Genomic DNA, 15,505 nt, shown 5'->3' with positions numbered 1-15,505 from the left:
AAGTATTCAACATGTCAGACAGTATCTGTGGTGAAAGTAAACCCAAATTAAGGTTACAGATTGATGACTTCATTAGAAATGTCACTAAAGATCCATTGTCTCTATTCTTTTAAATTTTCCCCAAAATGTAGCTTAACTTCCTGAGTGTTTCGAAAATTTTCTTTTTTCAAGATTCATGACTGTTTAATGTCATTTCCAGTACACAAGTGTAAAGGAGAATGAAATAATTGTGACTCTGGATCCGATGTAGTACAAAAACATATTAAGATAAAGAACACAATAACCACATAAGGTAGCATATATATAGATTGACATTAAGTAATCTGGTTCGAGTGGCCTTTCATAAGGTGACTGACTAGAAATATTGATGTAGTGGTGGTGGAGGTGTGGTGAGGTGAGTTAGTGGGTGAAGGTGTTGATTAACCTTACTGCTTGGGGAAAGTAACTGCTTTTGAGTCTGGTGGTCCTGGCATAGATGCTACATAGCCTCCACCCTGGTAGGTATATGAGCAGGTCAGCCCATGAGCAGATTTTTATTTCAGATATGGAGCATTTGCAATATTTTGATTTCAAAGAATGTTACTAAACACAGAATTAAGATCTAGAATGCATTATCCAAAACAACAGTAGTCAGAAACTTCATGATATTTATTAAGTACCTGAATGGACACTTCATGTGAAATAACCTAAAAGGCCATAACTTAAGAAATGAAAGCAAGAATAGCACAGATGCCACTTCTGTACACAGGAACTCTGAGACTAATGCCCAACTCCTCGACTGTATAATTCAAGGTTAAACACAATGAATTCTTTTCCTTATTACTTCCATTTCCTTGCACATCTACTCAGTTTGCTGCATAATTTTAGTTTTCCATAGAATGTTCGAACATTCCTTCAAATTCAGCAAGTCAGTTATCAAAGTCCTATTTCTCTTTCTCCACAAAACTGCCAGTTTGCCAATCCTCCCTATGTTGTTGAAAACCAATACATGCTTCAATACTCATGTGTCTACTCCCTGGAATGCTCATATGGGCTCTCTCGTTTTTAATAAATATCAATTATTCCAGAACACTTATGGCCCACGTTACCTCTCCTCTCCAGTCCCGTACATTTATCTGCCCCTTTCTTGCCAAGTTCTTAATTCACTACAGCTGTATGTTTCACATTACATGCTTCTTGCCCTTTGACTGAATATTACTTCCCACTCCTTTGCTGGAGCCAAAACTTCCAACCATTGTTTTTGTATTGTGTTTTGGAACTTCATTCCGTTTCTCTTGCTTTAAAATCATTTCTTTCAACTTTCTACTCTAGCTCTTATTTATAGCTCTGTTCATTATTGTCTGTAGAAAACTCAGGATGTTTTTCCTATATTAAGAGGAACCATATGGATCCTACTGTTCAGTTTTAAGATTAAAATCTAAAATGGATCCTATTTTTATCTAAGAGGGGGTTTTATGGCACTCCCTAAAAGATCCCTTTAGATATTTCAATGTTAAAAAATAAATGGAAAAATTTACAAAATAGTGATTCTTCTTTATATACTGAATAAAAGGGAACTTGTATAATGATCACAAATCAAAGAACTTCAAGCTATGGCAATAATAACAAGACAAGGATATTTTTGACGATGGATTATCATTGAAGACTTGCAGGTGAACATTCAACACAAATTTTCTAAACAGGAAAGATAAATAAACTTAAAAACAAACAATATGCAAAGCTATTGAGCAAATGCAAGGAAGTGAGACAAGTTGGAAAGCTCCTAGAAGCCAGTAGTTTTGTGCTACAGGATTCTCATTTCACTCTCTAATTTGTCCTGAGTGAAGTCATCTCAATAGGTATGATGTTTCAGGCACAGTACCTACCCTCAACATATGGAAAAATATGGAACAGGAAGTCGGGGGGAAGGTGAAAAGAAAATTACTACTGTTTTTTTCATAGTGAATGAAAGCCAGACCCTGTTTCAAGAAATCAAAAGATGCAATGAGGCTCAGCATGATAATTCTTACACTCACTTACCACAGTCACTTACCACTGAGATTCACATGTGAACGGTAGTCACAGGGGCAAGGCATCAAGTGAATGTTGGTTATGATACCAGCAGCAAAAACTTTTGTCAGGGGATGGAAAGAACGCTTTACATAACAATTTAAGAATGACTCAATAATTGGTGTTTCAAAATTCTTTTGAATGAAGAATTACTAAACTCCTTATCATGCCTGAACCAACTGCAACATTGATCTCAAGATATATCTGACAACTGTGCTTGTTTAGAAACTCTCTACCAATAAGAATATTCACAGACATTGCTTTCACCACTTTCAGGAAATTTCAAAACAAAAATCACCTTATCTATTTCATACAGGCACACCTAAATTTTAAACATGATTTCTAGTTTCATGTTAATCTACAAAAGGAAATATCTTTTTCATATCTACTATATCCAGACCATTCATGATCTTTTGTTTCCATCAAGTCACTGCTTATTCTTCTAAATTCCAACAGATTCATAACAAGCATCTCCAACTTTTTCCTCATAAATGCACCTTATTTCATAGAGGTAACAGTCTAGTGAACCTTCTTTGAGCTATTTCAAATGTATCTACATCATTCCTCAATTAAGGACATGAAACGTTATCACACCATTGATCTATAGCAGTGAAGCACAGTCTCTTTATTTCTGTATGCAATTCCCTGATCAATAAATAACATTCTACAGGCTTTCCTAATTATTTGATGTATCTGTGACTGAGCCTTTTATAAATAAAGCACCAAGACATCCAGATCCCTCCGTATCTCAAAGCTCTGGAAAAGTTTGTCATTTAGAATAACAAACTTTTTTTTAAAAAATGTCCTGCCTAAATGGACAATTTCACATTTTCCAATAATTATAATCCATTATCAAATCTTTGCCATTCACATAAACTACATATATTCTTCACTTCCTCTGAATAGAACTGCAGTCTCTTGCAGTCAGCCAGAAAGAATATACATTACTATTTAACAGTTTTTTTTCAAATTGAGCAAATATAATATGTTAATAATTACTTAATGTTTTATCACGAAAATAGTCACTGGGAAAACCACAATAGAAATAAAATTACCCTAACATATAAGAATTAAATGTTTATTTATATTTTTCCAAAGTATCATTTTGTCTTAGGAGGAAAAAAAACATGAATATTTCAAGTTGCTTCATTTTTACAGTCTCTTTTCAATATGTGCACAAGAATGTATAGTTCCGCAGATGGGGTGACTAACTGCCTACTTTGAAAAAAGATACTAGCATAAACCTTACTCCAGTTAAAACTCTCAGAATGCCTCAGGTCTCTCTGCAGCACTGCGCGCGGCAGTCACGTGACCATATGCTAATAATGTCAACAAATGTACCAGAAGTGAGCACGTGACCACAATCCCCGTTTTCCTGGATTTGGCAAATCAAAAATATTTGTTCTGAAATCCACTCAAATTGAACTATGTCATCGGCATTTTCAGATAGTCAATACAATCTCCCTCTTGCCCGCTCGTATTAATTCGACTTTCCAGCAGAAAGCAAGCAGAACATAAACATACACGTTTTGTTTTTTTTTAACTCCAACCATGTACTTTGAATACAAACACTAATAACACAACAGTGACTTACCAGGCAGTCGGTTCATATTGACACCCTGGGCAGACAGTCCAATTCCCATGTACCTGTGAACAATGAGAGCTGTAAATAAGGAATCATCCTCCGCCATTAAAGAGTCACGTAATGTCAGTACCAACAAGAGTGGTCTTACCCATCTCTGCCTTTACTCACTATCTTCACCTCGAAGTAATATATGCCACAAGCTGCGGGGATCGGGTGCGTTGCGCGAACGGACGCAGCATCTTTGTGATTTTTTCCATGTCCTGATTGAGAAAACAATAATCACCTTAGGAAACACCTTACGAGATTTTAACATCTTAACTGTTTAAATCTAACAGATTTTGTGTTCATATTACGTCAGCGTTAAAGCAAATATGACCCTTAAAGAATAAAATATTCTTTTCTAAATCCACCTTAACTGTTGACGAACCTTCAAATAAATATTCTTCACTGAGCTATGTTGGATCGCCTTCATCGTAAGAGGACTACAAACATTATCACTACAGTTTTAAACAATGCAAGAAGCTCGGCCAAAAAGGAGGTGTTTATTTTAAGCAACTAACAAAATATGATACTGCACTGCCACCATTGAGACGATCCGCAGGGACTTTGTTTCTCAAAAATCATTCGGTAATCATTTCAACAAGAAGACACAACGCCATAAATGAGGCATATTGAAATCTCATATGTAAAAAGAGCTATTGTATGAATTGTTGAAACATCTTCAAATAAAATTATTTACTGGAGACACAATCAGAAATCAATGACGTCAATCGGTATTAAGAACGTTACCTGTCACAGTGCCAATCATTGCTTCCAAATGAACAGGAAAAAATCACTATTCACAACACGATCACTCACCGGGTACCTTTTTTTACAGGATTAAACTAGATTATTCCACAGAGATTACCTTTATAGTGTACACGGAGATTGTTCTGTGACAGTCCGATATAGTTGTACTTGTCTTTTGGGCTCCACGATCGGGGCAGAGGGGACTCATCTTCGTTCACAGCTGGATATAGACGCTTTAATCTTTCATTTAACTCTTTTTCTTGATAATTCAGCGCAGTATCCCCGTGGTTTGAAGCTCCAAACTCAGCCATCTTGGATCCTATTGTGTATATATCCCGGATAACGAACGGATTGTATTGGCACCTCATTGGTCGCCGCACTCTTCGGGGGCCACGGGGCTGAGCGCTGAGGACGACGGATGTTGAAGTCAAAATTCACCGTCCATACACACTGTAGAACACTCGACTACAACTCCCGGAATGCCACACGGCACACTACGAAGCGAAAACACACCGATTCGACAGTTGATTGGCTGTCGGGGAAACCCGAACGCGGCGGGTAGGGGGGAGGGGAAATAGTAGGGATCGTGGATGCTGGGAGTTGTAGTTCTCTTCAATTTGTTAGCAACACGGTTCTTGGCAAAAAGAGTGGAGAAAATGAAAAGGAGTCGATTCACTTCCACTCTAAAAGTATTTCTCAGTGTAAACAATGACACAAAGATAAAGTAAGTCACGAGTAATGCGAGAGAGCGTCTTCATCAATGGCTCCGAGAAAAGGCACTAATATAACCAGAAAGCGTCATAGTCTAGCGAAAACAAACAGGTGGAATGCGGGCCGGCCGAATTCGGTAGCGACTTTAAATCTCAAACTCAACATCAGCACCAGCTTTTCGAGGATTTTTCATCGAAGATCAAAGTCGCAAATAATTGGAAAATAGAAACTACAACGTTTACTCAATTAAACTTTTATGTTTCACTAAATATAATTTTGCGTGTGCCGGCTATAAGTGATTCTCGCTACTCTATGACAGGCACCAAAGGTAACGATGGGTCCTGAACGTCGGGGGCCTTTTATGTGTTACCATGGTAACACGCCGTACACAACAGCTGGTCAAAGAGGGTGAGAGTCAGTCGCTCCTCTCTGCGCTTTGCTTGCATTAATTATGTCTGCGCATTCCGCCGGGCGTCCGAAAACACGAACTCCGAACCAGGGGTAAGACGAGAGAACGCTGAGACCAGACGGGTAATATAGGGAGCCGCCTGCTGTAAAAAGAAGCAATGCTGTGATTAGCACCCGAAAGAGAGTTGCATGCTTTCAGGGCGTGCTTCAAAGCCAACAAAGTACATTTTAATTGTAATTCACGGCATGGTGTTAGAAACGATAGCAAGCTGCCTCAAATGACGACCGGATAAACGGCTCTTGTGATTTGACAAATAAAGTTTGACTAGGTCACTGGCGATAACTTCTAAGATACTGTATAATAGATTATTCACCCGAAAGGGTGAACAGGCTTAAATTTACTGGTGCAATGAAATTTTTTCTGGTGGCCCAATCGAATTGACAGATGAAGCTCTACGCAGGTAGAGATAAGCGATCTGAAAGAGTAACGTTCTCGGGCTTTTACCTTTTCCAGCGGCCCAATCGAATCACGATTCATTTGCAAGGGCAAATAAAAGTAAGTTAGGGACAAGGGTGAAAAATAAAGAACCTGATACAGGGCTCCGAGCAGTAACCACGATGTGGGATATAAATGTCAAGGGAAGTAGAAAAGGTATGTAATAAAGGCAGTGTTACGGTGGTCATGGGGAATTTTAATATACAGGTAGAGTGGGAAAATCAGTTTGGTCCTGAATCCCAAAAGGGAACTTCTTGAATGCCTACGAGGTGGCTTTTTAGAGCAGCTTGTGGTTAAGCCCATGAGGGGAAAGGCAATTCTGGATTGGGTGTTGTGTAATGAACCAGATTTGATTAGGGAGCTTTAAGGTAAATGAAGCATAGGAGGCAGTGATCAAATTACGATAGAATTCACCTTGTGGTTTGAAAGGAGGAAGCTAAAGTTAGATGTATCAGTATAACAGTGGAGTGAAGGGAATTGTGGTGGCATGAGAGAGGAGCTGGCCAAAGTTGATTGGAAGTGGACACTAGCAGAGCTAACGGCAGAACAGCAGTGGCTGGAGTTTCTGGGAGCAATTTGGAAGGTGCAGGATAGATACATCTCAAATAAGTATTATAAAGACAGAATGATGCAACCATGGCTGACAAGGGAATTCAATGACAACATAAAAGCAATAAGGAGGTCTATAGCAGAGCAAAAACTTGATTGATGCCTTCAGGATGCTCTTACATGTACCCCTTCCAAGTGCCCAGGTTTATCCCCCTAAAACAATGTCCTCTACTGTTCATTCTGTTGTTGGATGCAGCATAATAATTGAAATAAACCCAAAGTTGCTGCAACTTCACTTCTGATACTGTTACTGCCATAATGAAAGATATTGAAGTATTTATAGCAATAGTAACAGGTCATTCAAACCAACAAGTCTATGCATGAAGTTTCTCCAGAACACCCCATTTACCATCCCCTCCGACCTTCAACTGTCGGAGGCAGAACGCTCTTCCCATGATCCTGTCATATCCCTTTTGCCAATCACCTGGCCAGCTCTTGGCTCCATCCCTCTCCCTCCTGTCTTCTCCTATCATTTTGGATCTCCCCCTCCCCCTCCCCCTCCCCCTCCCCCTCCCACTTTCAAATCTCTTACTCACTCTTCCTTCAGTTAGTCCTGACGAAGGGTCTCGGCCTGAAACATCGACTGCACTTCTTCCTAGAGATGCTGCCTGACCTGCTGCGTTCACCAGCAACTTTGATGTGTGTTACCCTTAAGGCCCTGGTTTGGTCTATAAGTGGAATCAACACCTCTATGATAATCCTATTGCATCCTTCCATGATCTCTCAGATCACCCTGCAGTTACCTTTTTGGAGAAAAGCATTTAAGCTATTTTATTCCTTACCAATGGATATATTCTCTTAGTTATGGGATCATTCTGGTATATGTCCATTGTATATTTTACTATGCCTCCTTTAATTTCCTCTTTTTATAGTTCAGGAATAAGAACTATTCACATATTCCTTGTTTAATGTTGTCACCATTCTCTACAAACTTTAATATTTCTCATTTTCAGTTCTATAACCCTCCCTCCACCTACCAGAAATTGGCCTTGATGCTTTGCTTTTTAATACTCTCATCAGCCCACGTTATTATTTTTAATTATTTGTGCACCTGTGACTTTCAATTAGTTGTTTCCTTTATCTTATTAAAGCCCTTATTTTCCAATGACCTCTTTATTCTTACCAAAATGTATTATCTTCCTGTTACGTATGTGGAAAGTAATTTAACAGTTATGTGCCCATCATGTAACATGGTTAAAAGTTTTCTATATTTTCTCTCAATTCTTGCCCACTGTAGTATAATTTGCAATGTAAACATTTGTATCTGTTTCATTTTCCTTAAAATTATTTCCTTAACCAAACCTAGACTGTTTCAATGACTCTGTGGTTTGATTGTTTGTGATTTTTGCTCGTTTATTGCCATTTGCGTGTTTGTTCTTTTTTTTGCTCATCGGGTGTTTAATGTTTTCTTTGAATGGATTCCATGGTGTTTCTTTGTTTCATGGCTGTCTGTGGGAAGACGAATCTCAGGGTTGTATACTGCATACATACTTTGATAATAAATGTACTTTGAATCTTTGAAACTTTAATTCAGTGCTTTTGATAACTCCTTAGTTTGTTGGATATTTCTGTTTGGTTAAGTTATGATTCTAAGAAAGAGCTTGAGATGCTTTCCCCCTTTAAAGTTCTGTAAGTCATTGCTGTTGATCAATTCATCTGTCTCTTCCTCACTGCTCCTACGGGTATCTGTGGAGCTTCTGTTTTCCGATCTTCCAGCACTTCCAAATTCCAAAACTTATAACAAGCTCATCTATCCTTCTGCAAACCTGATACAAGCAATACAAATCCCAGTCGGACAACTCTTGTTCTTTGGACTATTCCTCATTGTTTCATCATAGGAATATATAATAGAAAAGTAAATATCAGGAGAGAATACTTGACTTAAATATCTGCAGACATCAACAAAACAGCTGACATAATTAGATCAGTCCCATTGTGGCCTACGGCACATTGTGAAGGCCCTAAAGGTTAATGAATACACTGATAGGCAGCAATATTTTTGATGGTTCGTGCCATGAGAGACTTTCATTAATTCTATTAATGGAAATCTCTCCAAAATAGAGATCAGTTTAATCAAGAAAACTCTTTATAGACTTGATCATTTCAGACCAAATGTAAGATCAAAAACTACTATCATTCTTTTGTCTTATTTCATTAAGTTCATTCTAAGTAACTTTTCCATATAGAACAAATAGAGCATGTTTGAATTATTTTGAATTAAAATAAATGTTCTTCCTTTAAATGCAATAAAGGAAGGCTTCTCTGCACATTTTGTTATTAATCATTCATCCTGCTTCAGTCTACTGTTTAGCAACTTGAGAACTATAATTTCTGTAGCATAGCAATCCTGAAGTAACATGATCAATGAACGAGAGTGTATCTGTGACTTTAAATTAGTCTTTTTTTATCTAACTAAAGCCCGTATTTTCCAACATGCATTTGCACTGAGTAATGTGCATCGAGTAAGTTTGGCATCCAGAATAGTTGAAAGATTCTATGGCAAAAACCTTCCCTTTAGATTTTCCAATTAAGAGGACAAGAAGATTGCTTCCTTGCAATTCTTTAACCAACCAAATGTAGATTATCAAGATTTAAAGGAAAATGGTGCAAGCGTTGAAAGACTAAAATGCAGGAAGTATGTGGCAGTTCAGCTGTGTCAGCAAAGGAGACAGAAAATAGGATAACGATTTTACCAGAACTAGAATGTACAAATTATTTTTTTACAGCAATGAGCAAACCAGAGGGAGAGGCAGGGAGAAAGATCATTGATCAAATATGCCAATCAGTTGTTGGAATAGTGGTCCTCTATATTGAATCATTCCTATCTATTTGCGCCTGAATTTTTATTCTCGTATAATCCCTCCCTCTCTCACCTCTAGAAGCATTGTCATTAGTGTAAAGCTTGTTGATGTTATCCAAGCCCAGTTATTCTTTATCATATTCATAACTGAGCCTTAAGAGTGAGATCTGGATATGGCAACCACTTGTGCAACATAAGCCATTCACTGAAAAATGGCCAGTGTTAGACCTACACTATTCCTGTGCTTGGTCTGGCGATAAAGTAATGACTTCCCATTATGTGACACGGGGGGGTGCTTTGGTGGTACAAGTGACATTGATTCTTAGGAGTGGAGTGTGGTTGAACTTCTTGTTGGAGACCATCATTGGTTAGAACCATTGTAGGGTGAGACAGATTCAGAGATCTGCACATCACAACTAATTTTTTTTTAAACCTGAGATTCTCATGGTTATGTGGTTCACTCATTGCTAAAGTCAGTGAGCAAACTGTATTTTGTGTGTAGAGAAAAAAAAGTTTGCCTTCAGTTGTACTAATATGTTCATAGCAATCTTGGTAAATGCAATTTGAAAGTCAATTACAAACGTAATTCTAATTTACCACTATCATTATTTTTGGTTTAATTTTAGAGGAATGTCAAGGAAATCCAATATGGATGTACCTAAACCTGCCTGTCTGACTTATCAGTTACAAGACAGTGCCATAAGATACCATCTTCCACTGAAAGAATTATTGGTAAAGTACTTTCATCACTCAAAATACCCCTAGAAGATTCTTTTAGGTACACCAAGAAGTACTGGAATGAGGGACAAAAATCACACGAGAGGAATGGATGGAACTGCTTTATTATGACAGAAAATGTATATATTTTGTTTCAGATTGGGTCTATTTATTGTCTTTCCAGCAGACTGTTTCTACTCCGAATTCATTTTGCATCACTGGATTGCATTTTAGGGATGTGTATATTTCAGTGTTTATTTTTCCCCTCCAAGCATCCCATTAAGCAATAAGCAATGTTAGATTATCAATGTATGTATTCTGGCTGCATCTAAAGTGTAGCCTTGGGGAAACACACCCAGGATGTTTTAAAAAAATATATTTAGTACCTCCATAGAAAATTTGATTTATTTCCTTATTTTCTAAACACAAGTGTATTCTCTTGGATCTGCCATTTTTCTATTAATTAACACACTGACCCCACGTTTCATTACCATGCAGCCAAGTGGGGAAGTGAATGAGGGCTACTTGTCCAACTGGCCTGGGCATGTAGGTGGAGAGATTGTTCAACATAAACAAAAACTTCACCCATCAAAAATCGACAAACAGCATGGGTAAGAGCTGTTGATCCTTATGCTTATAGAGAACGTTAAAAATTATAAATTGATAGAAATTACTTCTTGTTAGTGTAGAGATGTAAATAATTCATCAAATTATCTGCTATTTGAGACCCTTGATGGATTAATTGCTCCCTTGAGCCATTTAAATCAGATAAAATAAGTCTGTGTTGATTTTACTTTTCAGTGGTAGAGGGCTACAATTGGATTTGGTGATCTCTAAAAGCAATAACAAAGCAAAGTTAAATATTCCCAGCTTCAAAATGATGGGATCAGGCCATTCTCTGCCCAGAGGCTGTTGCATTATCTAATTAGCTCATGACTGATCAGCCTTTCTTCAAGGTATGTGGGAATAAAGCAGAAATATAGTTCATTTGTATTTTTCCACTCAATATCTCGTGATTTCCCCTAGACTCCAAAAATAGGTCATTTTTACTTTTAAATATATTAAATAACAAGAGTATTTACAGACTTCTGGCTCGGAGAATTCAGAAGTTTCATGGCCCCCTTCAGTGAAGAAATGTCTCCTTGGTCTTGATTACAGACTTCTTAGAAAATGTATTTTGAAATCTATTTTTTGACAAGTCTTTCATTCAAATCAACTCTCATTGAGTCCTTTTCTTCAGCTAAATTTGGAATTTAAGCCAAATTTCTCTTTTGGCTCCTCCTAATTTCTCCCAACTAAAGGTGTAGCCATGGCATTTGCATGGGCCCTAGCAGCGTCTGCCTTTTCACTACGTTGTCAAGCACCTTTACTCTGTCTGCTGCAGAAGGTAAACTCTCCTGGTTACTGTCCATTACAGTTTGACTTCCCATTCCCACTATAACATAATGAGGCCAAATGGGTTGGAGGAACAAAACCTCATATTCTCTCTGGGTAGCCTCCAAACTAATGCCATGAACATTGATTTCACTAACTTAGAGTAATTTTTCCATCCCTCCCTTCTTCTCTCTCTTTCCATTCCCCTCTCACTTGTTCTCCCCTGTCCTTCACCTCCCTTTGGTTCCTTCCTTCCCTTCCTTCCATGGTCTCTTCCTATCAGATTCCTTCCTCAGCCCTTTATATCTTCCACCTATACCCTCCCAGCTTCTTACCTAACCCCTCTCCCCTACTCACCCACACTCCCTCTCGCCTGGTTTCACCTATCACCTGATAACCTGTACTCCTTCTCCTCATCTAACCTTCTTATTCTGGCTTCTGCTCCCTTCCCTTCTAGTCCTACTGAAGGATGTGTGCCAAAGTGTCCACAGATGCTGCCTGATTTGCTGAGTTCCTCCAACATTCAGTGTGTGTTGATCAGGATTTCAGCATCTGCAAAATCTCTTGTGTTTATATCTTTGAACCCTCTCCTTGTACAAGGGCTCTCAAATTCTTAAGAAATATTTTCAACAATTAAGAAATTTGGCTATGACTTCAAAAGCAAACACCCAGACATAACAATAAGACAACCCCAGTTTAAAAGAAACAAATAACTTCAACCAGTTTATTTTAAATTAAAATTATCAGTTGCTACATTCATTAATAATACATTATGACATAATGTGACATAACATTAACAATGCATTTAAAATTACATTATAGATATATTTAATATAGTTTAGACTGTCAAGGGAATAGAAAGATTAATTGTGCAATTATTTTGAAAAAAGAACTTGATTGTGGTTTTAATTACTCAAGAAAATTGGAACAGTAGTAGGGCACCTGGCTCCTCTAACCTGTCCACCATTTAATATGATCATGGCTGATTTAACTCAGGATTCAAATTTTCTTTTGAACTTGCTCCATATTGCACTCCATTTCATGATATTTAAGCAATTAATCTATCTTATCTCCAATGATATAGCTTCTTCACACTTAGAGGTTAATTATTCCAGAGATTCACCACTTTCTGCAAGAAGTAATTCCACATATCTCAATTATAAATGACCACCTCACTTCTCTTGTAACTGCTCATTTATTTGGGACTCTCTTACGAGCAAAAACATCCAACATCTGCCCTAGCATTTCTCCTTAGGAAGTTACATGTTTAATAAGATGATCCTCCATTCTTCTAAACCCAAAAGAATGTAGCTCTATCCCTTTTAGGCATTCTTGACAGCACACACCTCTCATCCCAGGAATTAACTGAATAAATCTATTCTGGACTGTCTCTAATACTAGTACATTCTTTCTTAAATAAGCGGAACAAAACTATAACAGGTACAGCCTCACCAGTATCAGTACAATATTTCTAAATTCCAGTCCTCCTGCAATGAATGCTAATGTGCTGTTAGCCCATCTAATTACTTGTAGTGCCCATTTTAACCCTACAGGTATGGTCCTGCATATGCAAGCAATACTCCAAAACCTCGATTCTTGGAAAAGTTGGAAGACCACTTGAGAAAAGAGCTCCAAGTCTTGGATCCAAATGTGCCCAATGCTCAAGAAGTTAATCTACAAGTGTGTATAAAATTACTGCTCAGATGTGGATGACATTTTTGTACTATGTAGAGCCACTGATTAATCAATTAAACAATTAATCTGACACTTTTGAGTTTATAAGGAACTAGAGTTATCAACACTCCACAAAACAATTACATTCTGTTGATACCTTATTGGGTAAATGATCTATTTGTCATTAAATTAAATTTCAGTTTATATCTATTATTCAAAGCCTTTTACTAATAAAGTCAATAATATCCAGTAATTCAAATTAAGAAGATGGAATACAGTATCACTTTTAATGCAATGCAGTTTTGAAATTGTTCAAAGATTAAGGTCAGGAATTCTTAAGTACTAATTGGTATAGTTAACAACTAAATGATATAGGTAAGGACTAATTGTTAAAGGGATAGTTAGATTCCAAAGACATGCAGGTTGGTAGGTTAAATGGCTATTTTAAATTGCTTTTAGTATTTAGTGAGAGCTAGGATCTGTGAGGAGCTGATAAGAAGAATCAAAAATATGATTAATGTAGGATTAGTGAAAATGGGTGGTAAATGGATTCTCTGCTGTATCAGCTTAATTTGAATATTACTTTGAATGTTACGGGTCATTCCAAAGGAAGTGATGACAGAGAATAATGAAGAGCGATAAACAATTGATCATTTTACTCCTTGCCCAGTAAAGTCAGTTAAGAGTTTCTATTCATGTTGCTTAGTGATCTTTGTTCCAACCAATAAACAATGTCACTACTGAATGAAGTATAGCAACTGAGGTGAGTTAGACAGCTACTGAAATCTCTCAAACAAGAAGGCAGTAAGAATCATTCTTTCAAGTGGTGAGAGTGGAAAGTGTGTACCTGAATAAATTAACCAATTTCTTTTCTAGGAACAAAACCCAACCCCCTCTGACTTAAATTCAGCTGAAAATATATCAACCAATCATTGCCCAGGAAAAATAATGTGCATCTGCATTAAATTACAATCAGTGCAAAAATCTTGTTGCCAAATAGCAACTTAGTATTATTAATAATTATTCAATAGATACAAGCAATGATAGAAACTGTTTAGCAGAAAATAATTGCAAAAAAGAGAATCAAAGTTGAGTTTATTGTATTATGCACAAGGGTGTATATCTTCACTAGTACACTACGGGAAGGATAACCCAGAATGTGCACAAAGCCATTTTACCTTTGTGACCATTTCAAACACAATACAATTTTCACATAACAATGGCAAGTAATGAAACAACCCATTCACTGTAAAAAAAGATATTCTGTACAGGAAATAGAATCTGCACAGTGTAGCTAATTATGGTGTTTGCCTGCTGGTCATCACCAGATGTATCCTCCCAATTAGATAATAGATCTTTATTGCTGTTCTTTTTGTACTGCTCCTGAGCCACTATCCTGAACTAATCCTTATTTTGTTCTCAAATATATAAGCTTTAACTTTCACTCAGACTTCCTTATGCAAGACTTTATGCAATTCCTCCTGGACTCCAATAAATAACATTAACAGATATTGTCCTGCCTACGGCTTTGCTCTTCTCACCAAGAAGTTCAATAAGAGTCATCAGGCATGACCTACTTCTTATTAATTTATACAGGTTGTCTTTAATCAACTGAAGATTTTGGGGTGTAAGGTAATTCCAATCTTAACTAAAGATATAAGTATACAAAAAAAAACTAGGAATAAGGTATTCAGTTTCTTGTGTCTGCAGCATCATTCAGTAAAATCAGGCTGATCTTTTACCTTCATGTCTCTTCCTGCACTAACCGTGAATCCCTAAATTCCCTTAGGATCTAAAACTATCAATCTCTGCCCTGGTTCTTCTGAACAATCGAGTTTCCACAGTCCTTTTCATTATTCTTAGAAATAATTTCTGATCATTTCCGTCATGAATGGCCAGGCCTTTATTTCGGCACTAAAAAATAAAACATGTTTGCAGATCTTTTGAATCCTGATTTTATGTGAATATATAATATATACCTAAAAGAAGACTGTACTCATTCACAAAGTATTCCCTTTTCTCAATCTGTGTAAAATTTTCCAGTTGTCAGCTGGAAGTTTATTTTGTGTCCCTATCATCAATGATCTTGGGCTTTGTTTTCATCACTCTGACATTTATTTCGCATAATAGGACTCAAGAAAGCTCTCCAGAATATTTAGATTAAGTACAACATAAGCAGATACAGTTAATATGGAAAGTTTAACATTATTTACTCTCAGCCCATAGTAAGTATTTGTTAATTTACTGAGATAAACCAACTTAAACCCCACATTTTGTTATTGAGGACTAATTA

The 15,505-nt window shown here is 37.1% G+C and overlaps 2 protein-coding genes across 6 annotated transcripts in view; one reads left to right on the top strand and one right to left on the bottom strand.

The window, feature by feature from the left end:
• ranbp10 (RAN binding protein 10) overlaps positions 1 to 4,838 on the bottom strand; it is a 158,577-nt gene extending 153,739 nt beyond the window's left edge. Inside the window, exons 1-3 of one of the 2 annotated variants that reach the window (XM_072279498.1) lie at positions 4,542 to 4,838; positions 3,783 to 3,894; positions 3,644 to 3,696 (exon numbers count right to left, since the gene is read on the bottom strand). In XM_072279498.1, the coding sequence (XP_072135599.1) occupies positions 3,644 to 3,696; positions 3,783 to 3,894; positions 4,542 to 4,791 (415 nt within the window). In that variant the 5' untranslated portion in view covers positions 4,792 to 4,838. The remainder of the gene's footprint in view (positions 1 to 3,643; positions 3,697 to 3,782; positions 3,895 to 4,541) is intronic. The other variant, XM_072279499.1, reaches the window with a different exon arrangement.
• Positions 4,839 to 5,538: 700 nt separating this feature from the next.
• The window catches only part of tsnaxip1 (translin-associated factor X interacting protein 1), a 60,916-nt gene continuing 50,949 nt past the window's right edge, over positions 5,539 to 15,505 (top strand). For 2 of the 4 annotated variants that reach the window (XM_072279494.1, XM_072279497.1), the window contains exons 1-4: positions 5,539 to 5,635; positions 10,074 to 10,179; positions 10,663 to 10,775; positions 13,092 to 13,218. In XM_072279494.1, coding sequence (XP_072135595.1) covers positions 5,586 to 5,635; positions 10,074 to 10,179; positions 10,663 to 10,775; positions 13,092 to 13,218 — 396 coding nt within the window. In that variant the 5' untranslated portion in view covers positions 5,539 to 5,585. Of the gene's footprint in view, positions 5,636 to 10,073; positions 10,180 to 10,202; positions 10,305 to 10,662; positions 10,776 to 13,091; positions 13,219 to 15,505 lie in introns of those variants that run through there. The other 2 variants (XM_072279495.1, XM_072279496.1) reach the window with 2 other exon arrangements.

Source organism: Mobula birostris, chromosome 15 (assembly GCF_030028105.1).
Source record: "Mobula birostris isolate sMobBir1 chromosome 15, sMobBir1.hap1, whole genome shotgun sequence".
NCBI classification, from domain to species: Eukaryota; Metazoa; Chordata; class Chondrichthyes; order Myliobatiformes; family Myliobatidae; genus Mobula; species Mobula birostris.
This window is presented reverse-complemented; position numbering and strand designations above follow the sequence as displayed.